At 40.5% G+C, this 27,814-nt stretch overlaps 2 protein-coding genes across 2 annotated transcripts in view; one reads left to right on the plus strand and one right to left on the minus strand.

Moving 5' to 3' along the window:
• Positions 1–18,781, minus strand: part of LOC125438311 — a 32,720-nt gene extending 13,939 nt beyond the window's left edge. The window contains exons 1-2 of the mRNA XM_048506668.1: positions 18,647–18,781; positions 17,739–17,819 (exon numbers count right to left, since the gene is read on the minus strand). Of these exons, the coding sequence (XP_048362625.1) occupies positions 17,739–17,767 (29 nt within the window). The 5' untranslated portion in view covers positions 17,768–17,819; positions 18,647–18,781. The remainder of the gene's footprint in view (positions 1–17,738; positions 17,820–18,646) is intronic.
• Positions 18,782–18,811: 30 nt separating this feature from the next.
• Positions 18,812–27,814, plus strand: part of CC2D2B (coiled-coil and C2 domain containing 2B) — a 69,385-nt gene continuing 60,382 nt past the window's right edge. Inside the window, exons 1-5 of the mRNA XM_048506671.1 lie at positions 18,812–18,850; positions 21,583–21,651; positions 22,767–22,832; positions 23,436–23,505; positions 25,754–25,833. Of these exons, the coding sequence (XP_048362628.1) occupies positions 21,622–21,651; positions 22,767–22,832; positions 23,436–23,505; positions 25,754–25,833 (246 nt within the window). The 5' untranslated portion in view covers positions 18,812–18,850; positions 21,583–21,621. The remainder of the gene's footprint in view (positions 18,851–21,582; positions 21,652–22,766; positions 22,833–23,435; positions 23,506–25,753; positions 25,834–27,814) is intronic.

A 27,814-nucleotide genomic window follows, 5' to 3' on the forward strand; every position in this document is an offset into this window, starting at 1 on the left:
ACCCTGAAAGTTTTGAGACAGTGCCTTCAGAAATGTGCCCCCCCCAGCCTGCAACCCCCATGTTCTTGCAGGGAGGGCATTCTTGGACGTATCATCACCAAAATTTCAGGGTATCATCTGGAGACTGTCATGATGGCACCCCTAAGGTTTGGTGCAGTTTGGTTCAGGGAGTCCAAAGTTATGGACCTTCAAAAGGGTATCTCCCTTCTCCTTAGCAAAGAATGTGGGATGGGGTACCCCCTTTGAGGGTCCATAACTTTGGACCCCTAAACCAAACTGCACCAAACATGGGGGGGGGGGGTCCCATCAGGACAGTTTCCAAATGATACACTGAAATTTTGGTGCTAATACATCAAAAAATGCGCCCCCTTCAGGAACATCCCAGAAATTTGCCCAAGAATCTTTGTTCTGCATTGAGTTTTCTGTATTGCTGTCAGTGGGGGTTGCAGGCTGAGGGGGGCACATTTCTGAATGCACAGTCTCAAAACTTTCAGGGTCTCATCAGGAGACTGCCCTGATGATACCCCCCAGGTTTGGTGCAGTTTGGTTCAGGGGGCCCAAAGTTATGGACCCTCAAAACTGTAGCCCCCATCTCCTATTAGCTCCCATTGGAAACAATGGGGGATGGGGCACCCCCTTTGGGAGTCCATAACTTTGGACTCCTTGAACCAAACCTCACCAAACTTGGGAAGTGGCATAAGGACAATCACCAGATGATATGCTGAAATTTTGGTGCTGATATGTCTAAAAATGCACCCCCTGAAGGCACCAATTTCCTGGTACAAAAATTTTTTGGTCGTGGTGGAGTGGCCGCCCGGGGGGGGGGGGGCATCCAACTCAGGTTTTGCCCAGGGCTACAGTTTGCCCAGGGCTGCCTCGTTACACCCCTGCTTGCATGCCACCCCTCCCTCACTTTCCATTGTATGCCACCACTCCCCCTCCCTCCCCTGCCTCTGCTAGGGTGGGTGGGCATGGATTTTATAGAGATATAGTGTCAATCAAATATTGGTGACCCATAAAAAAATCACCATTGAAGATGGAAGACAAGGTTATTTGCGTGATGAGAGAGATATTCTGAGAGTCTTGCCAAAGAGAGAAGACTACACTTTTCTTACTAATGTTCTGAAGAAGAAACAGATAAGATTTACCTGGTTTAAATGGGAGGGCCTTCTTTTTACATACAACAATCAACAGCAGAGAATCACCTCTATAACTATGGCTAAAGTATTCTTTAAGAAGAAGAAGGATTTTAAACATTTGTAAGTAAAGCAGTTATGAAGTATTTGGCTCAAAAATGTTAAAATGTTAGATATTAAAATAAAATGTTACAAAAGGATGGAGAAATTTTATATAACAGTCTTCAATTAAGTTAAGGAGATAAGGATGTTAATTAGATGTGTTACTATCTGCTTTGTATATTGTAAGTGAAATTTGGGTTAAACTATCAACAAAGATGTTAAAGCCTTCTGGTACTTGGTATTAAGGGAGATGTATCATGTTATAAAGGATTTCTTCAGTGTGTGATGGGCGGAAAGTCAAGTTAGTTATTTGTAGTGTGCATTTCTGTTTAGAGTAGCATGACTGGATCACTTCTATGAAAGTTATTGTCTCTTTGCTTGGTAGTTTTGTGCTCGTTTGTGCTAGCTTATACCTCGATAATTTTTGTTATCTAAGGTGTACTGGACTCAAATTTTTTTCTGAACTATCTTCTCTCTGGTTGGTTTGTAATGATATTTTGTGGCCTGATTTACAACAAACAGAATCTGGCAATTGCACTTTCAATGTGGTTTTATGCAGAGCAAGTTTTATTACTGGAAGCCAATATGTGTTTGTGGTATATGAGAATACTGAAGACAATCCCTACTTTAAATATTTGTGTAGATATCTACAAGCTAATATGTTACAATTGATTTCTGCAGATTAGTGAACTCAAGTTATATCATACATAAAGCATTTTGTTGAAGATAGTTCATTAACTATACAAAAGCATGTGCCATAAAAATGTGTTAGTCTTCAGCCATTGGACTTTTGCTGCTACAGGAGTTACCATTTTTAAAATGCAGCCTATCACATGTAGGATCTTCCTTTACAACATTTTCCATACCAAGAACATCTCCCACTGATCTTTCCTCATTTTTTTTAACATAAAGCTAGAGAATGCATTTTGGGAAATCCAGGAGTTAGCTTATTACAGTGTGATTTTTGCTTGACATGCAAAAATTGAGATGTAATTCTAAAAAGCTCATGTCAGATTGAAGGAGTGGTCACGGCAAGCTGAGCCAATATATTAATTTTATATGTGCCAGTTAAAGATAAGTGAAACATATCATCAGTTTAAAAAACAGCAGAAGTATTGCTTCAAATCCAAGGCTACTGTGGGAAAAGAGTTTTAGGTATGTAACTGAAAGTCTGGAACTAAACAGACAAAATTAATCCCCGTTTCAAAAGATGTCACTCCAACACTCCAAATTCAGGTCTCCAACCTTTGCTTTGATGACAGGTACTTCTGAGTAATGAAAGCTATCCTGAGCTACTAATACATACGTAATACACCCACAGGCCAAGGCAGGTCAGTAGATTAAGCCCTCCTGATCTCAGGAAGGTTTAATCATAAGAACTTTCTTCAGAGGCGTATGGTCGGAAAATGGCACCAGGAGACAGCTGTTCTCCGGGCATCCCCTGAGTCCTGCCCCAGCCCGCCTACTCCCAGCTGTCCCACTCCCTCTGGGGACAGCAGAAGCAACTGAGGCTCCGTTCTCAGCTCCTTTGCTTTTATAAGCAAGGGGGTGGGGCTCTGCCCCTTGGGGGTGTAGCCCTGCCCCCCAGTGTTTCTGGTGTTTCTTAAGGCAATGCTTTCTTAAGGCAATGATTTTCTCATTCAACATGTGTAACATGAAAACATTTAAGGACTCTATCTATCCATCTATCCATCTACCCATCCATCTATCTATCTGTGCGTTTTTCTGCTGACAGGTAATCTCCCAAACTACTGGACCGATTGCTTTGAAATTTTCACACGTCACATTCACATGCGGCCAGGTTTCCATACTGTTTCCACACCTCCTGTTGTGTACATGTCACAACTGTGCCAGTTATTGTGTACATGCCACACCTGTGACAGTTGGAACCACAGCTCTGTTCCACAACAGTGCCATCTGCTGGCCGTCAAAGCAACACCCTCTGATACAAGGGAAACCACCATGCCTTCCTTGAAAACCACTGCCATCTGGAGTGAAAAAGATGGGGCCCACCATCTGGACATGGCCCACCCACCCTAGCGGAGGAAGGGGAAGGTGAGGGAGGGTCTGGGGGTTTGCTGGACCAAACACTCTGAAATTTGAACACAACGTAGCTCATGCCTCCCAGCGTGTTTTAAGCTAGGTAATTCGCCTGCAAGGGAAGGGAGTGAAAGAGACAGGCCCCGCCCACCCTAGCAGAGGAAGGGGAACGTTAGGGAGGGATGGGGAGGGGTGCCATGCAAGGGAATGGGAGAGAGGGAGGGGAGGGGCCCCTTGCCCCTCCTCTCCCTTGCAAGCATTGTGCAATGACACATGTTCGAACCGTTCGCTTCCCCTTTTCATTCTTTTCCACTTCACCAGACTGAGCCACAGCAATGTGTGGCCGGGCCTGCTAGTTTTTCAATAATAATAATAATATACAGGAAATTTGGAGGAGCACTGAAAAAACTTCTATTATTTTTCTGTTCGGAATGAGTGAAATAAAAGACATTTTACTTCAAATGTGTAGTATGAAACTTTTAACATAATTTAACATTAGATGATAATTCGTATGAGCTGTAGAAATATACATTTTCAGGAATGTTTTTGTTTATGTGTAGTTTTAGAAAAATAAAGTATAATGTGTTTAATACATTAACAAGACCAGTGATTTCAATTTCACCTTAAGTTTAACTTAACATCCATGTCTGTTGACAGTGCTACCCCCTGAAACGGAGGCGGTTCCCACATAGTTTATCTGTCCTGGATTCAATGCATTTATGCACCTCCTGGGGCTTTTCATGCGGTTCTACAGTCTTTCACAAACATGCTTTGCTGAGAAGTTTTGAAAAAGAGGATAATAAAGTATAGATGGCTGCCAGGTCTGTGGGAATGGTTGTACTTTCCCACCTACATGATAGTCTTTTTCCAGTACAGCTCATTTATTCTCATCACCACTAGGTGCCTCATTAAAATCAATAATTACATCATTTCAGCAACATAATTTGTACCAGTACGTCTAACATGTTCTCTAAATTCTTGACTTTATTTTTTTTAAGAGTCTGCAGCTCCTCTCCTTGTAATGATATATGGGGGAAAGCACATTCCCACAACAGAAGGGGATAATTTAAAAAAATGAAAGCTGAGTATTCAGAGCACCTGTTACATATATATTGTTATAACAGCATATCGATACAATGGCATTCAGTTGCCAATTTAAAACAAACAAAATCCCAGTTGCAGCTGGGTGCTGGTACTTGGCTGCTACTAGAGGCAAAAAGGAAGCCTCATTTTTGCTGCTGTGTATCTGCAGCCCACCAGCAACAGAGGAACTATGCAAGCCTGTGCTTCTGTGGAAACCACCTGTGCTGTTTCTGCCAATAATACATTTTCTTCTGTTTACTGCAGCTTTTCCCCCCCAACTTTTATTTTTGCATTTTTTCCTCAAATGGCAGACATTAGATACATATGTTAGGGTAGCACAGTGTTATATCAGTTTGGAACTCAAATACAGGATATACTTGTAATTTTTCTTATAGAAGACACTAATTGATACTTTTAAATTCTAGAAATACAGTTTTATATGTTAAGTTATATATAATGCATTTTATGTAGTTAAATCAGTAGTAGTAGCACTTGTTCTAGTAGATTAGGTTTGATAAGCAAGTAAGTATTGCTTATATTTTAACTTGCCCCCAAATGGTTTTTTCTCAGACCCCCTCCCCTTACTGGACCCCCAAAGTTCCTGAAAATTTTTCATCTCAACATTTTTGTATGTTCGTCTAATACTGGTGTTTATCACTGGCAGAAACCATCAATGCAGCAAATGAGGGACACTTGGTAAATGTCTACAAGAATACAGAAGCCTTTATTCCCAGATATGTTTACATATACTTTGGCCATATCACATTACTGGCTTGCTGCGTTGCTGGTGTTTACTATTTTTATCATGTTCAAACCAGGTCTGTTGTTCTACAAGAGTACCATGCATAGGTCTTTATACCTTCCACAGAATTCAACATCCTGATAAATACCTGACATATAAAATATGCCACATTTTCCTCTGCCATTTTCTTCAAACAGAATGTTTCCACGAACTGAAAGATGCTTACTTGTGGTCCCCACTATATAGAATTCACTCACATGAAAACAGATGTTGGTGATGTAAAAAGAACAGAAGACAAAAGCAGTATGATAAACAAAACTTTATTCAGAATCAGAAACAAGGGACAAATATAAGGTTCTGATGTTGAGATGTGGATTTCAACATCTATCAGTGATCTTTTCTGCATGCACAGCATACCACTGATGTTCTGAATAGTCAAAGCAAGTGGCTTGGAAAGGCTTTCTAGGAAATCATTCTGCACACCTCCTTTCCCCCAACAGTTTTGGTGTCCGCCCATTATCATCTCAGTTGTATTTGCATGGTACTGCAAAAAAAGAAGTGTTGCTAGTGGGAGGGGGGGTGGGTTGTCAGATATCACCCGTGATTTGGTGGGTGATAGTGCAGGTCAATTTTTTTCTTTTTCTTTTTGCGCAAGCAGTCTAGCACTACTCCAGTCGCATTAAACTTCAAAACAAATGCCCAAATCTAGAGCCCCAGCTGTCACATATTTAGAACACCAACGCCTATTCAGCAATCCCCTCATAATCTCAACCACACTGTTGTTCCAAGTGCTTTGCTCTAACACATTAACAGTGGCAAGTGCATGTTTACATCATCAGTGAACTATCACACCATTGCTAATACAGCCCAATTTTTTTTAAAATAGTATTCTGTTTTCTTGAAAAATCTAAGTGGGTGCCTTGCAGGGAAGAAAGCGAATTCAAACTGCCTAGAATGTTGTCCTGTAATAAACCATGTTTACAGAACTTGTAGCAGTTTGCTTTTCTCTTTATATATGTATTAACTGTTGAAGTTTTAAGTAGATGTCCACTTCATTATCTGCAGCAAAACACGAGTACTTCTCTCACTTCCTAGTGATCGTCAACACTAGGTCTGGTAATTCATGCCATCATTATTCCATCATTTTATACCCAATTCTATCATTAAAAAAATAGCATAGTAAATGGGTGGGAGCGGAGCTGGCTCCCCATCCCGCTTAGAGCAGTGAACGTATAGAGGAAGAGAATGTGAGTGAGCTGTTGAAGCAAATTCCTCAAGTCTGCTTCATTGTTTTTCTGCTCTGCCATCAGTGCCATCTTAATTAACACCAACATCCTATTCACAGACCAGTGAGGGGAAAAGAGAAAATAGAACCAGCCAAATGAATGGAAAGGAGAAGGAGGACATTGACAAGGCTGTGGAAGGGAATTCTCATCTACCTCCGCTGGTTCCTTCTCTGCTTTCACTGCCTCTTCTTGGGCTAGGTGAGACAGCAAATGTATTGAGAAGGGGGAAAGGCAGAGGGAAGAAGGAAAAAGGAGAGAAAAAATGGGAGCCTTGTTTAATGTGTGTCACTCTTGCTTGCTCACACAACAGCAGGGACAAGGTCTAGCCATTTGGTGGGCGGGAGTAAAAAGAAGTTTGGGGAATTTTGCTTGTGCTCTGAAAGCTACTATGAAATGGAGGAAAAAACGGATGGAGGAAAAAAATGCTTAGGCCGTTTCCGCACGGGCAATGAATGGCGACCTGGAGATGGTAAAAACGCCGTCTCCAGGCCGCCATTCGCATGGGGGGGGGGGGGCGCAGCTGCAACGCAGCCGCATTTCCCCAGAGTGCTTCCCAGCGCTCTTTTTGGGGAAACGCCGCCGTGAAGCCGCTGCCGAGCAAACGGCAGCGGCTTCACGCCGCCTTCCCCACCCGGCACTTACCTTGTCCCTGGGCCTCCGGCGCATCGCCGAGGCCTGGGGACACGCCCCCCTGCCCTGCGCCACTGGAGCAGGCATGCAGGGCCAGGGGGGCGTGTCCCCAGGCCTCAGCGACGCGCCGGAGGCCCGGGGACATGCCGGGTCGGCCGGGCGCCGACGCTCCGTGGCGCCGGCTGCCCGGCTGTTCCCAGGACCGTCCATGCGGACGGTCCCAGCGTCGTCGGGTTGGCGTCATGAACGCCGACCTGGCCGTTTCCGCCTTTGTGCGGAAACGGCCTTAGAGAAAACACTACAAGGAAATGTTTCAACAATCAAACAGAGGAAACCGTGAAAATCGAAAAACCACACAAGACATTTGACTGCATGAAATAATATAATTATTTCCAATCATGCAGAAAAGGCCAATGACGAAGGAGTTTCAACATTTGGGAAAAACACACTACTTGGGAATATTTGGGAAAAACACAATATTGGAAAGCTAATAAAGTTAAAAGTTACATAATTACCAATGTTTCAGAGGGTAGTATGTCGGCCAGGAGTGGAACTGCTAGATTCAAGCCCAGGAGCACCTCAGAGAACCATAAGATTTTTTAGGGATATGCTTTTGAGTTAAAGCTCCTTCTGTCAAATTGGACTCAAATCTAGCGGAATTATTAAAGGAAGATGAACCCCCCCCCCCCCCTTGAACATTTATGAGAAATGGAAACTACTGGTCTGGTAATGAGATGTGGCTATTTTATAGATAAGATCTTGAAAAATTCTTGAATAGCTGGAAGTACAATATGTCATCTCATGTATTAATCTCTAGATCTCTTAATATTCTTTCAAACTTTGCAGTATCTGAAAATACTGGAAATCATGAAATTTATGAAGAAAATTCTTAGAAGTTGAACTACAGTGAATATTTTTTGGCAACATACCTAGTAAGATAGTCCACAGCAAATTTGATTTTTTAAACTTTTCTGAATTTCTGCACGTAGTTCTTTCCAAATTAGTTTTAACTTTCCTACATGGATGATTAAAAAGAACCACCCACTTCTTTACACTTCCACCATTTCCCTTTGCAATTCTTATCCATCTTCTCAATATCGTTTGGACTGACATGCCACTGATAAAGGCTGAGCGAGTAATTGATAAGATTTATCTTAGTACACGGTTTTGCTGCATAGTCACCTCTTAAATTCTGTGAGTCCTCTTATTACTGCTCTTGCTATATTAATTCTTTTCTTGGTCTTGAAACTAGTTGAAAATACAGTGGCCATCATCTTTTTGCCTCCGTGCTTTATTTTTGCCAAGACTTAATTCCTCCTTGAATGTCCATTGTATCTCCTTACATTATTAAATCAGTATTTTTCATCACATTCTTATAATAAGCCTCTATAGGTGACACGTGGCGGTATTTTTCTTGTAACTTCTCAAATTCTAAACAATCCTCCTCTGATTACCCAACTTTTGTTTTGCACTATAGTTTTTCCTAATTGATCTTTTTCACTCTAAACAATTATGCAGTCCTTCCAGATCTGCCCTTTCTAATGTTATTACGCTCTGGTCTGGGTTTCTAATCCAATCTATGATCCAAACCAGAGTAGCTGCTTCATAGTGTAACTTAGGTACTGCTGCCCTCCTCTCTTTTTCTCATCTTGTAAAACCTTGAATCTGAATGTTGGCTTTTTGCCATACCATATGAACTTGTTTATCTGCTTCTGCCATTCCTTTGGTGGGTTTTCTTGTATAGAATGTTTGAAATAAAAAAATTAATTTTAGCAGTACACTCATTTTTATAGTGGAAATTCTTTCTAGCCATGAAATTTTTAGTTCAGACCATCTTTGCATATCCTCTTGTATCTTCATCCATGTTATTTAGGAACTATCTTCACATAATGTGTCCTTTTGTCTAGTTAAGTTTATTCCCAAACATGAATTTAATGTCATTGCAACCTGTAATCTTGAGATTGTCAGTACCACATCATCAACATAGCTTTTCATTTTAAACTCTTCTCCATGCACTTTCAATCTATTAATTCTAGGAACTGGTCTGATCTTAGTAGCTAGCACTCCTAGGAACAGAATGAGGAGAAGAGGACATAATGGACATCCCTGACATGTTCCTTTTTCAATTTGAAATCCATCAGTTAAGACTCCATTTACGAAGACTTTTGAATGTTTTGAAAAAAATACTTTGTATTCCTCCATTCCATCTTTCTGTATAAATCTGAAATAAAGAGGGCAAACTGTTCCTGCATCTTCCTTTTTGCATAATTTGATTTCCCTTCTTCACTTCCGTGATTATTCTTCTTTTAGTTTCTTAGATAATGTTCCAGGCATCTTCCAGGTTTATCTGCATGCTCAAAATGTGTGTTTCTTCTGGATGTATTCAGTTTCAAGCATATCTAATTGGCTTCTTAATTGATCTCAACTAGGTTTGCTTTAGCAAGGCAGTTTTTGTGCTATTCCTCCAAACACACACAACATATCCAGCATTTTCTTGGTTTTCTTCCAATTTTTATTTTGTTTTGTACTTATTGCTATTAAATTCCTGGTTATTGGTTTCCCAAATTGTTGCAATGGAGATAACAGCTGTATTGTTTATTTTAAAAAAATCTTTTATAATTTCTTTACTACTCCTTGTAATAAAATATCATCATTTGACCTCCATCTTCCTTCTGCCTTTGTTTTGCTGCCAAGTTACTTCTACTGGATTGTGATCTGTAAAAATCTTTGTTGTATATTCATATTAGCTAGATTGATAATTAAGGTTTTAGATACCTAACACTTACCTATCTTTGAATATGATTTATATCTTTTAGAAAAAGGTATAATCTCTAATATTTGGATTTTTAATCCATCATGCATCTTCTAACTATGGCATTTCCATTAAAAAAAACCCATTTTGGGGAAGTACACCTCCTTTGGTTTTTCCAGATGTCTTTTTTTACATCCATTACCCCATTTTTGAAAGCAAAAAGCAGGGAGGTTCCCATTCTCTTTATGTTGGATTATCCAACTATTAAAAGTAGACTGACGCTCAACAATAAAAAGGAAATGTATTTTTTATTGTATTAGATTTGTATCCTACCCTTTCCTCACTATTGTCAAACTTAGGGCAGCTAACAATTAAAAATACAGTCAGTTAAAATACATAACATACATAATTCAATTTTTAAAAACATCAGATTTTAAAAGCAAACCTATCAGACTTGGCGTCTAACATCACATGGGATACCCAATCAGTGAAGGAGTGAAACAATAAAGGAAGACCCAACAAAGCTGAAAAAACAAAAGATGGGGTAGGGAGGCCAACTAAAATGTAGCTGTCACTGCTGCAACTATAGGAAACTTCTAAATAAGTTTCTAAATGGAGACATCAAGTCAAATGACAGCTTGCACTAAGCCACAGCATTTGCCTAAGCCATCACCTATGGTTCAGAAGTGCTGGGCAACTTTCTCTCAGCATCGTGCTTAAATTTATTCTCAAAGCAGCCTCTGGAGGCAAAGCTAGGACAATTGCTAATGTAAACTGCAAATCAAGACATTATACCGAACTGTGGTTTAAAACTACTTCAGAATCATACTTGCGATTCTGAGTTGCTAATTTGCACATTATGCTAAATCACACTTAGGAGTACTTAACCAAGATGATGCCTGAAGTGAGTCCATTTTTATGTATATCCGTAACTCTGTCAATACAATCGAGATAATAAATCAGGACCTTTGTCTACACTAAATGGAAAACATAACACAGTATGGTATATCTTTATTTTTAAAAATTCCATCTTTACAAAAATCTGACATTGTCAAAAGAGAAGTGTGACAATTTAACACTTGGCCGAAGATGGAAGCTACTTAACATAATAACATTTTCTAAGGAGGAAAAATAACGAAAAGTGATCAGTATGGCTGTATTTAGAAGTCACAAGCTGTGATTCAGCTTTAAGAAATCTGTGGTTAGACAGTTTGTTGATATGCTTGCATGCATACCTTACTTCTGCCACCTCCTTTCATGCACAGAGAATTGATCAAGCTCTTATTCAATTCACTGTCCAACCGTAGGACCTTGGTAAATGGAATTTGTTTACTCCAACCAAGCTGGAATTCTAAAATGCATTCAGACATGACAGTGAATTGGAGGTTCTCAGCACAGAGCTGGGAGGAAAATGAGATATACATGAGAACAACAAACTGTGTTCATGCCTCCAGTTCACTTTTTGTGGCATGTGGATACCACCCATAAATACTCTATTACCTTCATTTCTCACACTGCTGTGGACAGAAATCACATAAACACAGTAGCTCTAATCCAATTTTGTGTGTGTTAAGTGCTGTCAAGTTGCTTCTCACAGTGACCTTATGAATCAATGTCTTCCAACATGTCCTAATTTTAGACAATTAATCATATTAACAACTGTTGGCCCCAGCCAGGCATTCAAATCCTCATTCATGTCAAAAGGTGTGTTCTGCCAGTTCCACTGTGCTTTGCAATGCAGGTGCTCATTCAGCTCTTCATGTTACATGCATCCATCTTCTTCAGTGGACCAAGTCAAGCAGAATCAGTGAACTTAACTGAACTATGCAGAAATTTTAGTTTCAAATGATATTTCGTTGCTTTGGCATCAGCCTTTTAAAGTCTCAATTATGCCCCCCAAAATAACGCCAATCCTGAACACTGCCTCTCCAATAAGTTCTATCCCCTATGCATTGTCCCTGAAACAGTAGCTGAATTAATCCTTCATTTTTATTCTCTTTTCACAGAATTGCCTTTCTTACTACAGGGTATTTGAAGATGAAAATGGGGAGTGAAAAGAGAGTTCTAGGATTTTGTAGTTCTCTTGCATTTATCTGGAGCTCGGGTACAGGTAGTATTTCTTTTGCTTGCATGAGAAAAACTAAAACCTGTATTAAAAGGTCAATATGCAATGTCTTAAATTGTACACTTGCTTATCTGACTACAACTGGTGTTCAGTCACAAATCCAGATAGTTTAGATAATGACCCAGAGGCACTAAGAATGCAAAGCCATCAAGAAGCAGGTGACAATCATGATAAGGCCCACAGAACTTTATCAGCCTGGTCTTTGTGTGAATTTATTAAGGTTTCTTGAGTGGCCATTTTGTTCCCAGTTTTAAAAAACAAAACTTGCATTAAGGTTTATATTGGTTTATCCATAAAATGGATGTAGACATTCCCATGTGTATCAAGGAATGCATCCTGCAAGTTCAGAAAGGCCCACACAAGCATTATGCTACAGCTACTCATTCAGATCTCTGTATCTATTAAATGCATGGATCCCCTTTAGTAAACTGGGAGAACTGGCCCAGTTTGTTTTATATTATATATACATTATAAGGAAAAAAATTTATTAATCTACATACGTGTATTTAGATTTGTGCAAATGTATATTAATGATAACATACATGCTGCTTGTGAATTAACAGACTCTTTAGGAATCATTACAATTTTTAGGGAACTGGACTGAAATATTTTTGCTTGTACCATACAAGCATCATCATTCCACCATAACTCCACCTTCACCCCACCTCAAACCATCATTCTTCTTCCAAAGCCAGGTTTTAAGGCTACGTGTGTGTGTGATACAGAGAGAGAGTGAGAGCATGAGAGAGGGAAATAAAGAAACAGAGAGTGAGAGAGAGAAAGCGCCTTCGGCTTCATGTCTAAAAATTGTGGGGCACCATGGAAAGTTGTACCGAATCCAGATGTGAATTTTTTTTGTCACAACAGGAGAAAAAAATTATCGTATATACTCGTGTATAAGTTGACCCGCATATAAGTCGAGGCACCTAATTTTACCACAAAAAAACTGGGAAAACTTATTGACTTGCGTATAAGTCGAGGGTGGGAAATGCAGCAGCTACTGGTAAATTTCAAAAATAAAAATAGATACCAATAAAATTACATTAATTGAGGCATCAGTAGGTTAAATGTTTTTGAATTTATTTCAAAGAAAAACAGTAAACTAGCTCTGTAAGTGGAAAAGAGGGTCAACAAAAACAATATGGTCTCAACAATAACTTTAAAAGTACAAAAACCTTAGCTCAATCAGCAATCAAACTAAAACACAAGAGTTAAAATCCTTCAAAACTGGATTTTTGGTCAGGGGAGGAATGTTTATGTTAGCAGTACCAACATTTCAGAGTATCTTTAGGAGACCCTCCTGATGATACCACCCAGGTTTGGTGAAGTTTGGTTGAAGGGGTCCAAAGTTATGGACCCTCAAAATGTAGCCCCATCTACTATTAGCTCCCATTGGAAACAATGGGGGACGGGGGCACGCCCTTTGGGGGTCCATAACTTTGGACCCCCTGAACCAAACTTGGAAGGTATCATCAGGAGAGTCTCTTGAAAAATCCCTGAAATTTTGGTGCTGCTAGCCTAAAAGCTGCGCCCCCTAGCGGCCGACAAAGTAAAAACCCTAAAATATTTTTTAAAATACACCTCACTCGTGTATAAGTCAAGGGGGACTTTTTCAACACAAAAAATGTGCTGGAAAATTCGACTTGTATGCGAGTATATATGGTAGCAAGAAAATTTAAGTCTAGCTGTAGTAACAAAAACTAAATGAAATTCCTATTGAAATCACACTTCAAATTGGGCTACAAACCACACAAAAACCAAGGGACTGTTCAACTATCCTTCAATTACAGCAAATGTAAAGAATGTAACTGAAGCAGATCAGTTAACGTATTATCAAAGGCTTTCACAACTGGAATAATTGGAGTGCTGTGTGTTTCCGGGCTGTATGGCCGTGTTCTAGCAGCATTCTCTCCTGACGTTTCGCCTGCATCTGTGGCTGGCATCCTCTGAAAATGCCAGCCACAGATGCAGGTGAAACGTCAGGAGAGAATGATGCTAGAACATGGCCATACAGCCCGGAAACCACACAGCACCCCAGATCAGCTAATATTTGTCATCATTCTTCTCCGAATGAATATACAAAAACGGTCAGAAGTAATTGAACCTATTATTAGAAGAAAGCAAGACCACCACTACTGTACTTTAGGCACGACAATAAAACATTAGAAAACCCATTGAAACTGATTTCCACACCTGTTTTATGCTAATACTCTGAGCCAGACAGATTTCATCAGCTCTCAGAAGTTAAGTAGGATGGATCCTAATTAGTACTTGAATGGGAGACCAACAAAAAAAATCCAGGGTTGCTAATGGAAAACCATCTGTTTATCTCTGGCATTGAAAAATCTTAAAAGGGTCCAGGGCTGCAAGGAGACACAGGCAAGATGGAATCATCAGTTTTTCTCTTCAACACAAGACTTATGGGGTCACGATAAGTCGGTTGTGACTTGATGGCACTTTCTACCACTACATTATACTAAGTGCTGCATCACTAATTTCTAACAAAACAGAAACGTATATTAAATGTTAAGCTCTTATTAATACAAAATAATACAGCTTCTTACTGTGGGAACAGTTTATATTGGAAAGTATTCTCCATTCTTATTTCAAATTAGCAATAAAGTCCATTGTGTGATAAAATACAACAGGGTCCAGAAAACTGTTGTTTGCAAAGCAAGATCCTGGCTTTGCAAAGGGGGAGGGGGGAGTCAGCAGGATGCCAGTGCAGTAGACACCCCTCTGGTTTGCAAAGCTGAGTGGGAGTCAGCAGGGTGCCTGTGAAGCTGGGAATAGTTCTCCATAGGCATCCCTACCTTTTTTCTTCTGTTCTCTCCCGTTTTTTCTGCCTCACTCTCTCCATGCTGCCACCTCTTCTCTTAATCTCCTCTTTCAGCCCTGCTACCCCAGCTGTCTTTCTAGCTCTTTTTGCTTCACTACCCCAATTATATTTCTACCCTTACCCCACGTCTTCCTGTCTGCTATGCCATCCCAGTTCTCTTTCTGACCCCCTCCCGCACCTCTTTCTTATCTATCTTTCTGCCACATTACACTAGCTCTCTCTTTCTGCAACCTCTTGGCTGCTGATTACTTTTCAGACCCTTTCCCGCAGCCATCTGAGAGGTGAGAAACATAAGAAAGAGCCTGCTGGATCAGACCAGAGTCCATCTAGTCCAGCACTCTGCTACTCGCAGTGGCCCACCAGGACTCTCTTGGTAAAGCAAACAATTGTGGGAATTGTACTCCAGGGCAGCCCCTCTTTGTTGAAAAAAGGGTGCCCTCTGGACTACATCTCCCAGAGTCCTTCGATTTTCTGGTTCGTTGTCACGAACACACTGCTCAATATATACACGAAGAGATTTAAACTGCAATATCTACTTAGCAACAAATATCTACCAATGTCAGTGCTGAAGTATAAAATTGCAGAGATGTAAACCATGAGCTTTTCCACTGTTAAAATTTACCAAGTTTCTAGAAACTCCAAATCAAAAGATTTACATGAGTACTGCAACTTCTGATTTTGTGCAAGGGCAAAGGAACATTCTGGGTTGCCATGTATCATTTATGACTTGTTTACTTTCCCCCTCCCATTCTATTTGCATGTGTACTGGAAATGTGTGGAAAACAACATAGAAGCAAAGAGCAACAAATTGGGGAGAGGAGGCCAAGTCACAGGACCGTCTTAATGCACAGCTGCTGCCAAAAACATGGCCTGTTTTGAGTACCAAAGGAACACGTGTCGCTGCCATCAGTACAGACTGAACTTAGTATGGAAAGACTTTTAGTACAAAACTTATGTTCAGTTATTTCTATACTAAATATTTATCCACGCTGAGTTCAATGTACAATGGTAACACGCATACCGCTCCCCACTCCCCAAACTGAAATTCAACTGTCTTTCAACAGCCAACTGAGGTCATGCAACACAGCTCACAGCAGAAGGCCAAGCCCATGAAAAAGAATTACACAAGATATAGTTTTAACTAACTTGAGTGAATAGCAGCTATTTTTTATTACGTTAGATTTATACATTAGTTATGGAACACAACAGAACTTCTTGTGTATGTAAACTATAGTTATTCATCTACTGTATGTACTTTTACTTAATGTTCAGCATATGTACCCATCTTGCATTTAAAGCTGTACAAAGGTAAACTTTATTTCATGCAAATATTCCCAATTCAAAAAACTTAATGCACAAAATGTTTTATGTATTTTTTCTTTATTCATTATGTGTACATCAAGATTTTACATGAGACTCCCAGAGACTCTATCTGTAGATCAGCTTCTATTCACTTGATTTATCTTTATTCAAGATGACACTGCACCATTCATTGAAACTTCAATTCATTTCTATGTTATTGCTGTCAACTCTAAGGCCCCTTCCGCACACGCAAAATAATGCGTTTTCAAACCACTTTCACAACTGTTTGCAAGTGGATTTTGCCATTCTGCACAGCTTCAAAGAGCACTGAAAGCAGTTTGAAAGTGCATTATTCTGCATGTGCGGAATGAGCCTAAAATTCCAGTTCAGTCTTTCCATTATACTACTTAATTCATTTCTTAAAATGTATTTATTTCCGTTATCAATGCTAAATAAACTCTCAATACTCTATTAATATGCAGGCAAGCCACCCAGAAAGCACAATTATTTGTAAGACTTCCTGAGTTTCTATACTGTTAATTAAAACTGTGATAACACTTTCAAAAACCCACACACAATCAATGGTTTTAAGGCAATTTAATACTAGGCTACAGACTAGGAAGAATACTGGAAAATTCAAAAGATGCTTGCTTATACCTGTTAACAACCTTTGCTTTGTAATTAACTCTAGCACAACTCCGAGACATTTTCAGAAGAGTTCCCAATTTGTTTCCTATAAACTGTTTCATTATTAGCAGTATTTCTATTGACTTTTTCCTAATATTACTTTAGGGAACTGATTAAACTTCCCAAACGTTAAGACTAAGGCAGCAAGTCTTATGTTAGCCAACAGAGCTCACTTCCAGGTAACTGTCCTTGAGATTATGTTTACACTGGTTGTAAGGTTTAGGTTGCCATCCTAAGGATGCTTTCAGGTGGAATGTGCATTTTCTTTTAGGTGCTCTGGTGTATTTTTGCATGACACAAACATAATGAAACAAAAGAATGTTGGATTCTTTGATCAGAAGTATTTGCCAATAAACAAAGGACAAATGTGCAACCCTACTAGCACACTCTCTAGATATAATGCCAACTACACTGATAAACTTAACCTCATATCTTCAAAATCAGAGTCCAGTAGCATCTTAAAAGACCAACAAAATTTCCAGGTTATAAGCTTTCATAAGTAAACGCTCACTTCAGATATCGTACAAAAGCTTATATCTTGGAAATTTTTGTTGGTCTTTTAAGGTGCTTACTACTACAGATGATTATTTACCTGAAGTGATCATATCTGCATGATTAAACAAAAATTATCCCAGGTTCACATCAAGGAACAAACCTGTTTACTTACTGCATAACATCTCAAAGTCTCTGCAACATGAGAATATCATATTATTCTGAAGTAACCACTATGTCAACCTATCTTGTCATATGATTGACAAGTCTTCTTAACCGCTTCCCATTCTGCACACATCTGAGTAAAACGAAAAGGGGAAGAGGGACCATATGCAGCTGACTGAGAATTCATAAACAGAATGGGATAAAATACTCACCTGGGGGATGGCATGCCACATCTTTTCTGTGTTGTTGCAAATACTTACCTTACCTTACTGTACGTGGCTAAGATGCTGAAGTAAGAAATAATAGGTGGGGCTGTTAGCCCCTTCCCTGTCTCTCTCAACAGTAGAGGATACTTACCCATTAGGGATAGTATTCTTCCTTACCATGCTGAAAGCAGGAGCAGACAAGAGCAGGAGGCAGCAGCAAAAATTGGCAGCGCTGCAGCAAATGAGAGAGAACCGTGCAGTTAACCGGTGTCAATCTCTTCCTCCTATTACCACAGGACCACCCTAGGGACCAAACCACCTGTGACAGTCAGAGACTCATTTGGGGACAGGTATGACTAGCCAAATAAAAGTGCAGACTGGGAAGCAATTTTTTTGGAGCAGAAAGGCATAAGGAAAGCTGAATGCTCCCACAGCCAGGCTCCAGCCAACCTCATTTCTAAAACTGAAATCCAGATGAGGAGAAAAGCACCTGGGGAATAAACTGCAGAGATTTAGCACCTCAACAATTCTTTTTTCTGTAAAACTCAGATATTAATAGACTAACGTAGATGCAGGTTTAAATAAGTCAACGAAAGGGTCTGCCACATTCACATCTGGGCTGCCCTTCTATCCAAAGAGTCGGGGGGGGGGGGGGGGGGGCCGGCATAGATGATGGATACACGCTGGTGGGTAAGTTAAAACTGCACGCCCACTGCCAGAACGAAGGCTCTGCTGGCAACATGGAGAAACAGTTGCTCCACCAACCCCTTCGTTTGAGGCACTGATTCTAACCCCCCCGAAGGCCAACAGCCCTCAATTTCGGAAGCAGGACAAAAAAGACGCAACGGATTTGAGAAAAGTCTCTTATGGATGATACTGCGCTGTGAGGCCACAGCTAATGATGGCGGCCATCCGCCTCAGGCAAGGGGGGCGTGGAACACTCTATTCCCTCGATCCCCCCGCTTGGCCTAAGAAACTACTATGCCATAGCTTGAGGAACTACCGGTGGCAGCCTCGGTCGGGCCGGCCTTTTGCGTAAATACTGCGGGCGGCGCATACCCTCTAATAAAATCTCCCTCCGAGAGAAAAGCGACGGCGCACGACACCACACAAGCGCCCCGAAGACTTTTGTACTGCGCATGCTCTCCAACCGGTCACTTCTGCGTACCGCGCATGCTCTCAAACCGGTCAGTTACGCGAGACGAGAAGCGGCGTGCTTAACGCGCATGCTCACGTGGTTGCTTAGCCCGCCGCGTCTTTTCGGTAGAATGGGGTTGTGTCGTAACGGTTTTGTCGCTGCGCAAACTCAGTCTTTGTTTAGTGCTTGGGAGCGAGAAGTTGGGGTTGCCGGAAGCGTGCTGTGGCGTTAGCGCGCATGCGTATTTCACCAAATGGCAAATTGGGTGGCGGTGGGAAATGGCAGGAAGGGATTATTTTTGTGTAATTTCTTTCTCTAGTGCTTTTCTGGATTACCTGAGAGTAAGAATGTCATCTGGGATAAGAAAACTCTTTTCAAGTTGTTATGTGAACTGTGACTCAAGAAAGCTCAATACTGAAATAAATGTTTCTTCCTTTTGTTTTATTTTCCTATCCTATGACAGACTTCCTGTCATAATGTAAATGGCAGTAGCTCAGTGAAGACTGGCTTGCCAATGCTGGTTGCCAGCAAGGTCTGCATGGAGCGCCCATTTTCTTCATTGGGGCAAAATCCTGGTGGGCAGCCAGGGACTCAGAGATAGACCAGTGGAGGATTTCCAGGCAGCATGGCCTTTTTTCTCTTCTAGCTGCCTCCCCACACTGCCTGGAAGTTTTCTGGAAGAAGCATGGTGGCTTGGCAGCAGTGCCGTCCCCAGCTGCTCCCAGGAACTACATTGATCTGTTAAACGTTATTGGATTATGGTGGTACTCCAATATGATTCTTTACAGTGGATTCTGGGGCTCAATACAGGATGTCTGATTTTACATTACATTGTAGAATATTCTATCTAAAGATCATAAAGATTCTTTTTTCATTATATGGTGATGCTATTTGCTGAATATTAAATGGTACAATCTGTGAACATAGATATGATGTTTGACAATGAATTTGTAAATCTCTGTAAAACTTGGGATCCAATTTTTTGATCCATAATTTTATACAAGAAGTGGATCCCTGTTTTTTTGTTGTTGTTCAGTCCATGGTCACACATACGGCAGGATGGGTGACTGAACAGCACATTTAGGGGAATTCAGTTTAAAAAAAAAGATAACCGTTTTTTTTTTTTTTTTTTTTTTTTTTTTTTTTTCCATGGTTTCGTTGCGGAACATAAGTGTTGTTCATGTACAAGGATATGAGTTGCAACTATGGAAGTTTTTCAGAGCAAAGTAGTATGTATGCAGGATAATACATTTAAAATAATCTACACCTATATTTTACCCAGTCTCCCCTTTGATAAAAGTGTAACTTATGTTTTTTCTAGTGAATCTTCACTTTTAAATTTCATATACTGATAAGTAATGTGAAAGCAGTCTTCCTTGGTTGCCTAAAGGCTAGTGTCTGTAAGTCCTCACCCCTAAATTCTACATAGCTACAATCACCAAATAAAGAACCTCTGTACTGCCACTCCATTGCTTGCCCACCTTCCAAGGTCCCCTACCATGGACACAATAAGTATTTTTACAGCTACTGTCTCCCCTTTGCCTTCAAAACCCATCACACTCTATAGAAGGCGTGGGCGGGAGACAGTAGGGGCTTCGGCTCCCTCCTCAGAAGTTCTCCTCCAGTGCCTGAATTTAATTTCAAGAAATAGAAATCAGGCAGTGTATAGACGAAGCACAATGGGGACTTCACAGGAGAGAATTACCTCCTTAATCCATGGCAGAATTCAGGTTAAGGAAAGGGGTGGTGTGTGATGCTTGTGGCCTAAACCTGTTGTCAAGGTCAGTCCTATGCCCTTAGAACATAACAAAGTATTCTGGTTATGGGCACTTTATCATGAACTTGTTCACTATAGGCAATACTGTGTGCCAACAACTTGGAGACTTGCCTGTTTAGGATGGCTATAATGGGTGGAAATGAGCAAACAAAATTTTTCATGGCATGGAGGTAATTAGCAATACTTTGTCAATAACTTTTGCTTAAGTCTCTGTTGGGGGGGGTAGGGGATCCCCCCCGCCCCCCCCCCCCCGGTTGTTAGCAGCCATGGGTTTTCAACCTCCAGCCTTGTCTCCTCCTTTCTCATAGACCCTAGGAAACAACTTCTATATGCTGCCTTTTCTGAGTGGTTGTTTTTGAGCATTGTTCACAAGCCACATAATGAGGCCTGCTAGGAGCTTGATCACTAGGGTCGCCAGCTCTGGGTGGAGGAATACCTGATGATTTGGGGGGTGGGACCTGAGGAGGGTGGGGTTTAGGAAGGAGCCTCAGTCAGGTGTAATGACATGGAGTGCACCCTCCAATGCGGCCATTTTCTTCAGGGGAACAGATCTCTGTCATCTGGAGATCACCTAAACTAGTGGATCTCCAGGTGCCACCTGGAGGTTAGCAATCCTATTGATTTCTTCCACTGCTGTACAAAGCAGGAAATCCAAGAGATGTATTTCTGTAGGTATAGCATTTATTACATGTAACCAAAGGCCATGACAATTGATCATAAGTAGATAAAACAAGCATCATAAATAACATCAGTAAAATAACCAACTCTAAAAGTACTAGATGAGTAGGTGAACTGGTGATTGTGATTCGCTTGGGATGTCACAGGTTGTGCAAACTTGATGTAAAGTACATTATATAGCGAGTTTCTACGGTAATACAATCTGCTATTAATAAATGGGCAGTCCTGGCATACAAATTCTATGCTAATCAGAATGCTCATCAGAATGCAGTAGACAAGAGGTGTAAGAAAGGCACCTCAGTACTAGTGACTGAACCTAAGTTTTTCCTAAATGAGTGACATGAAGTGAATGTAGATAGAAATATTTCGTCCATTTTGATGGTGTTCTGTATTCTTTCCTAGTTACTGTGTTGACTGATTTGATTCAAACACCTGTAAGAAATGGAATCTGATACAGATAAACCATCTAAGGTAAGCTATGATGTTTTAAAAATATTTTCTATTTAAAATTCACTAATTATTAGACTTAACACTTGTTATAGCAGCCAGACATATGTTATGATTGAAAAGGCCAAGAATATACTCCAGACAACAGAGGCGTAGCTAGGGAAAATGGAGCCCGGGGAAAAATCTGAGGGGGGCCCCCGCCCCTCAGTATGGGCAGCCACCTACCGCCTACCCCTGTGAAATTAGGGGAGACTGAGAAGCCGGGAGAATCCAAAAGTAACTTGTTGAGTTTCATAACTGAATAAGGATTTGAATCCTGGGCCGCTTCCGCTCATGCAGAATAATACACTTTCAATACACTTTCAATACACTTTGCAGCTGTGCCAAATATCAAAATCCACTTGCCTTGGAGGCTGTATGTAGGAGTTGCATGGCAGCCTCGAGCACTACCAGTTGGGGCGCTGCCTGTAGGAAAGGAGGTTATCTCCTAGAATACCAACACCTGAGGGTGATTAATGGCAGATATAACAAGCACCAGCTGTGGGCTAGGAAGATCAGATAACTGAGGAGGACATCAAGACTTGGGATCATCTTTGCTAAAACATACTCGGAGGTCTGGCTTCTTGAAACTATGATCCAGTCTCTCTTGATTACCTGAGGAGACTTCCTTGGTTCCTGAATAAAAAGGCTATTGGACTTTCTTAGCATCTTGCAGCCGGGAGCTTTCTTGTGTTGTTTTATTCTGTCTGGAGGAGGAAACTCCTACAGAGGAGATTATTTCTTTGGAAGCCTGGGAGAAAGCTTGCTAGAGAAGTCAGCAAGCCGTTTGTTATCTGGCATGCAAAGCTACCGAGAGGCCAGAACGACATCATAGGCTCATACAGAGGCCTTTTACACTAACCAGTGAAACAAATAGGAGCCTTACATTAATAATGGGATCAAGAACTGAGGTGTTTCACTGCTGAAATTGATTTGGAGGTTTATGCATCATAAGAAATTAGCACATTTGTTCTGATAACTGAAATGGTGGGTTTCAAGTCTCACTTATCGGTACCAGTAGTCCCTCAAAAACACACTGGTTTTCCTATAGTATTGAGTTATATATGATAATTTGAAACCTCTTTTTCCTTTCTATCCAGAAAGAAATTCACAAGCATAAACCAGTGAAAAAAATTTCTGTACCGAAAGGAAGTTCTAAAATCAAGGTACATGAATCTATTCTACCTCAGAGAATTTTATAATATATGCTGAAAAAATCTGAAACAAGTCTTCTTTCCCCCAAGCCTTCTTTGTTCAGCAGTTCTTCTTTCAGGGGGAGACCAGCGGCACCTGCATGCTGGCAGTTTCGTCTCTTTGCTGGGATAAGTGCTCCGGGGAGGGCAAAGCATGTGGATCATGGGTACACCATTCCCACAAGCCCTTTTGCCCCCCACCCCTATCCCAGATGGGGCTCTAAATTCTTTTGCAATTCCATTTTCTGCATTGTTTGACATACATCAGATAATTTTTGCGCCATTTCTCAATACTAATCCTAGTCCCATTACATGGTTCTTTAAATGACTCATATAATTGGATTGCAGTGTTTTATGCCATGTGAAAAAGGGCTATCAATAAAATAAATTTAATCTGTTTTTATGTACCCGTGCTCATCCTCAGTCACATAACCAGTACTTATTTTTTTTCTTTTTTAGTTTTCTGCAAAACTATCCCAAAAAATTGGGGAATTATGTCATTTGAACTTATTTATAAATGTGAGAAGTTATTTCGGCTCTGACAACTTAACTTGCAATTTGTTTCTGACTATGTAGCAGACTCAAGATGACATGTACAGTGAGAGAATATTGACAGATGAAATCTTAGACCCAAATCCACATGGAGGTAACTCAGTGTTTCTTTCCTTGCCAAGCTGGAGCTTATCACTATGAAGGACACTTTTACACACAAGACTTACAGCGGTGCCACATCATGACCTTGTTGCCCTGTCAATTGGTCCCTTTACTGCATTAAGTGGCAAGTGGAACAAAAAATGAAAATTTCACATAAAGTTTCATATAGCATAATATTTCCTCTAAAATGGTGTAATGTCCGTTTTCCTGGACAAGATCCTATTATAAGTATATTTGGAAGTCAGACTTGTTCAGTAAGGGTGTCAGTGTCCCTTAAGTTTTCTTTTCATTTGTTGTACAATGGAACCTTGGTTTTCGTTGGTAATCCGTCCAAAAAGATTAGATGAAAACCGAAACGGATGAAAACCGAGGCAAACTTTTCCATAGGAATCAATGTAAATCAATTAATCTGTTCTAGGCACTCCAAAAAACATACCAAAAACACATTTTTTGGAATAAACATAGTGTTTAATGCTGAAAACAGTAACAAACAATAACACTAAGACCAGCTTCAGAGCCAGTAGACCAATGTCGCACCAGAAAGCTGTCCAAAGAGGTCTGTTTCTGATGTCTCTTTAAGATTTGTCTGAAAGGGGCAAGACATTGTCATTAAACAAGTTTCAGACACGGCCTGCAACAGCTTTGTCCGGGTGATTTTTCTCTACAAACCCCTACACCTTACTGCAAATCGATGAAAACCGAGACAAATTTTTCACTGAAAAAAATCAATGAAAACCAAAACCAATGAAAACCGAAGGCAATGAAAACTGAGGTTCCACTGTATTTCTAGTATTTACTTCTTGTTCTCATGGCACTCATAAATGAGTAGTTAGTCATTAGCTCTTGTGGAGATAAGTATAGAACACATCTTTTACTATATATAATATTCGTTTAAATTTTTAATTGTTTATTATTTTAGTAAAACACTTCCTTAAAAATTCATTTTTAAAAAGCAAAGACCAGTGGCTTGCTAGAAATATAGCGCCCCCCCCCCATACATAATTAATCATTTATTTGTGAATTCTGAAAAAAACGCTAGCTAGAAAAGGATGAGAAGTACCTAATTAGGCTTAAAGGGGAATACTTTTAAAGGAACAGTCGCCTCAGGCAGCTTCTATAGCACTTTGAGTCTCCACATTGACAGCCTGTTGTGGCAGTTGCATTTGACAAAAAAAAATCTACAGATCAGATTTGGGAAAAAAAACCACAACTTTGTTGAACTGCATCTTGCAGGTATACAGTAATGTTATCAGGACTGTAGGTTGAAACAAATGATGTGGACAAATCATGGCAAATCCAGATTAAACTGCTGCTTCCAGATGGAGACAATTTTCTATGAAGCTCTCATTGCAATGGAGCATACAAACAGAACTTTCCTTACCTCCACCATCTGTGACTGCTGTCTTCCGCCTGCCACTGGAGGGCTTCTTTCTGGCTTTAAAAAAATGGGTAATAGCTAAATTACTATAGTCTTCATAATATTATATAGTTCCCAGCTTTCATTTTTTTAAACCCATTACTGAATTTGGGTTGTAGAGTTATACAGAGAAATTTGCAGCCAGTGTGAAAACAGCCAAAGTGTACTTAAATGTGGCGGCAGCGCCCAACCTTCATTCATTTCCTCTTTTTAAAACTCCATTTTAATGGGATTCATTCGTGGCTCAAAATAACAGAAGAAGCTCTAAAATAATTTTAGATATGAAATTGACTCGCCCAAGGTCATCCAGCAAGCTCCCATGGAAGAATCGGAGTCTGAGCTTGCGTCTCCCAGATCCTCATTTGACATTCCAACCTCTGCATCACGCTGGCTGTTTAGATAGTTTGAAATGTGAACATGTAATTCAGACAAACAACAGTAACAAATTAATGCAAGCTAAATTCTTCCCAGTCATTGAAAATTATATTTACCGGTATTCTAGAATATAGTTTCATTAACCGTTGTATTTAGAAGTTCAATGCTAAATTTATTTGGTCAGGGCTTAATCCAACAACAGCTAGGCACGTTTTGCTATGTATTGAGACCTGGTACAAAAACTGGTCTAACATGCATCGCAAAATACAGCAATCTAACCAGAACATCCGAATACCTAAGTAAACTATGCATTGAGCCCTTTGGGATGGGGCGGGATACAAATGTCAATAAATAAATAACAATAAATAAATATTGCAGAATACACTAAAGGACAAGAATTGTGGTGCAAAATGCATTCTAAAAAATCTGTGCTCTTTAAAAAAACTAGCTGTGGGTGATGTGGAAAAACAAAGCATCTTAACTGAAGAATTACGAGAAAGAGTGAGAGGAAGACTGAGGAGCTGCAAGGTAATAAATAGTTTTTGTAATTTTGAAGTGTTGTATGACTGTAATTCACTTTGCTTGAGTCTGCTCATGTAGACGGTTCAGAAACTGCAGTTGGTGCGAAGTGCTGCAGCCAAATATGGATTGTGGAGAAGTAAGCAAAATCTTGTTATGGCTATGATGGTAAATGTACTGGCTGGCAACATTTTTCCATCTGTACGTCACTATACTAGCTGTGGCCTACAAAGACCTAAATGCTCTGGGTTCAGTGTTTCTGAAGGCAGACCTTCCCAGAACCTGAGATGAGCAGGTGAGATCCTGATCAGGCTGCCAACTTACCGTATATACTCGTGTATAAGTCGACCCGCATATAAGTCGAGGCATTTAATTTTACCACAAAAAGCTGGGAAAACTTATTGACTCGCGTATAAGTCGAGGGAGGGAAATGCAGCAGCTGCTGGTAAATTTCAAAAATAAAAATAGATACCAATTGAGGCATCAGTAGGTTAAATGTTTTTGAATATTTATTTCAAAGAAAAACAGTAAACTGGCTCTGTAAGTGGGAAAGAGGGTCAACAAGAACAATATGGTCTCAACAGTAACTTTAAAAGTACAAAAACCTTAGCTCAATCAGCAACCAAGCTAAAACACAGGAGTTAAAATCCTTCAAAACTGGATTCCTCATCATCATCTGTATGTCCAAATGTAACCCAACTTAGATTTTAAGAGGGATATTATCAGAAATGGAAAATCTACTATTAGCTTCCATTGTAAACAATGGGGGATGGGACACCCTTTTGGGGATCAATAACTTTGGATCCCCTGACCCAAACTTCATCAAACCTGGATGGTATCATAAAGAGACTCTCCTGATGAGACCAGCCAGGTTTGATGAAGTTTGGTTCAGAGGGTCCAAAGTTATGGACCCTCAAAAGGGTAGCCTCATCTACTAATAGCTCCCATTGAAAACAATGGGGAATGGGGCACCTCCTTTGGGGGTCCATAACTTTGGACCCCCTGAACCAAACTTTACCAAATTTGTCTGGTATCATCAGGAGTGTCTTCTGAGGATACCCTGAAATGTTGGTGTCGCTAGCATAAAAACTGTGCCCCCTGCTGGCCGGCAAAGAAAAAACACAATTTTTTAATGACCCGCATATAAGTCGAGGGGAGCTTTTTCAGCATTAAAAATGTGCTGAAAAATTCGACTTATACATGAGTATATACGGTATTTAGTGGCAAGATTGGCCTCTGTAAGAAGCAGGCCTTTTCAGTGGTGTATTGACACAAAATGGAGCCCGGCACAAGAAATGAGTTTTCGGCACCCCCCTCCCTCACAATAGAGCCCGGAGCAAGAAATGAGTTTGCTGCCCGCCCCAGCGGCCCCGTTCGGCTCCTGGGCTTTTTATAACTATGAATTTCCTTCCCTGGACAATTTGCTTAGTCTTAACTCTGCTGGCTCTCTTGATTATAATATACTTTTTTCAGACAGCTTCTGGAGATTGAGATTTTGTTGACCCTTCCCTTAGCTTCTGTGTGTAAGGAATTCCATAGAAGCAGAAATAAAAGGCTTTTTGGAGTAAAAGTCCATTTATTAAGACATCTTAGAAAGCTCAAATACACGCAGTGGCAGGAATGACACTTCCCGCCAGAAGCACAGGTTATAATACCAGTCACCCCATCCCCCTTTCCTGCTTCCCATGGGAACAGAGGCTTCATCTCCCGCGCAAAGATAAAGTCTCCGCCGATGCATCCTGGCCCATCGCCCGGGCTGTGGAATGCACTCAAGGTTACCTCACCATCAACACCATTGAATCCTTTACACTCTGCCTCCTAAAGAGACTTCCCCAGGTTTTGTCTTGGGAAGGCGATTGGAAAGCAGCAAGGTGGGGGGCTTCAATGTTTTCGGAATAAACCCATTGATTACCTTTGCAGAGGAATATCCCACCAAAACTAAATATTGCAAGCGTTTGCGATTAAAGCGAGAGTCCAGGATAAGCGTCAA

The sequence above is a fragment of the Sphaerodactylus townsendi genome, linkage group LG08 (genome assembly GCF_021028975.2).
Source record: "Sphaerodactylus townsendi isolate TG3544 linkage group LG08, MPM_Stown_v2.3, whole genome shotgun sequence".
Classification (NCBI taxonomy): domain Eukaryota; kingdom Metazoa; phylum Chordata; class Lepidosauria; order Squamata; family Sphaerodactylidae; genus Sphaerodactylus; species Sphaerodactylus townsendi.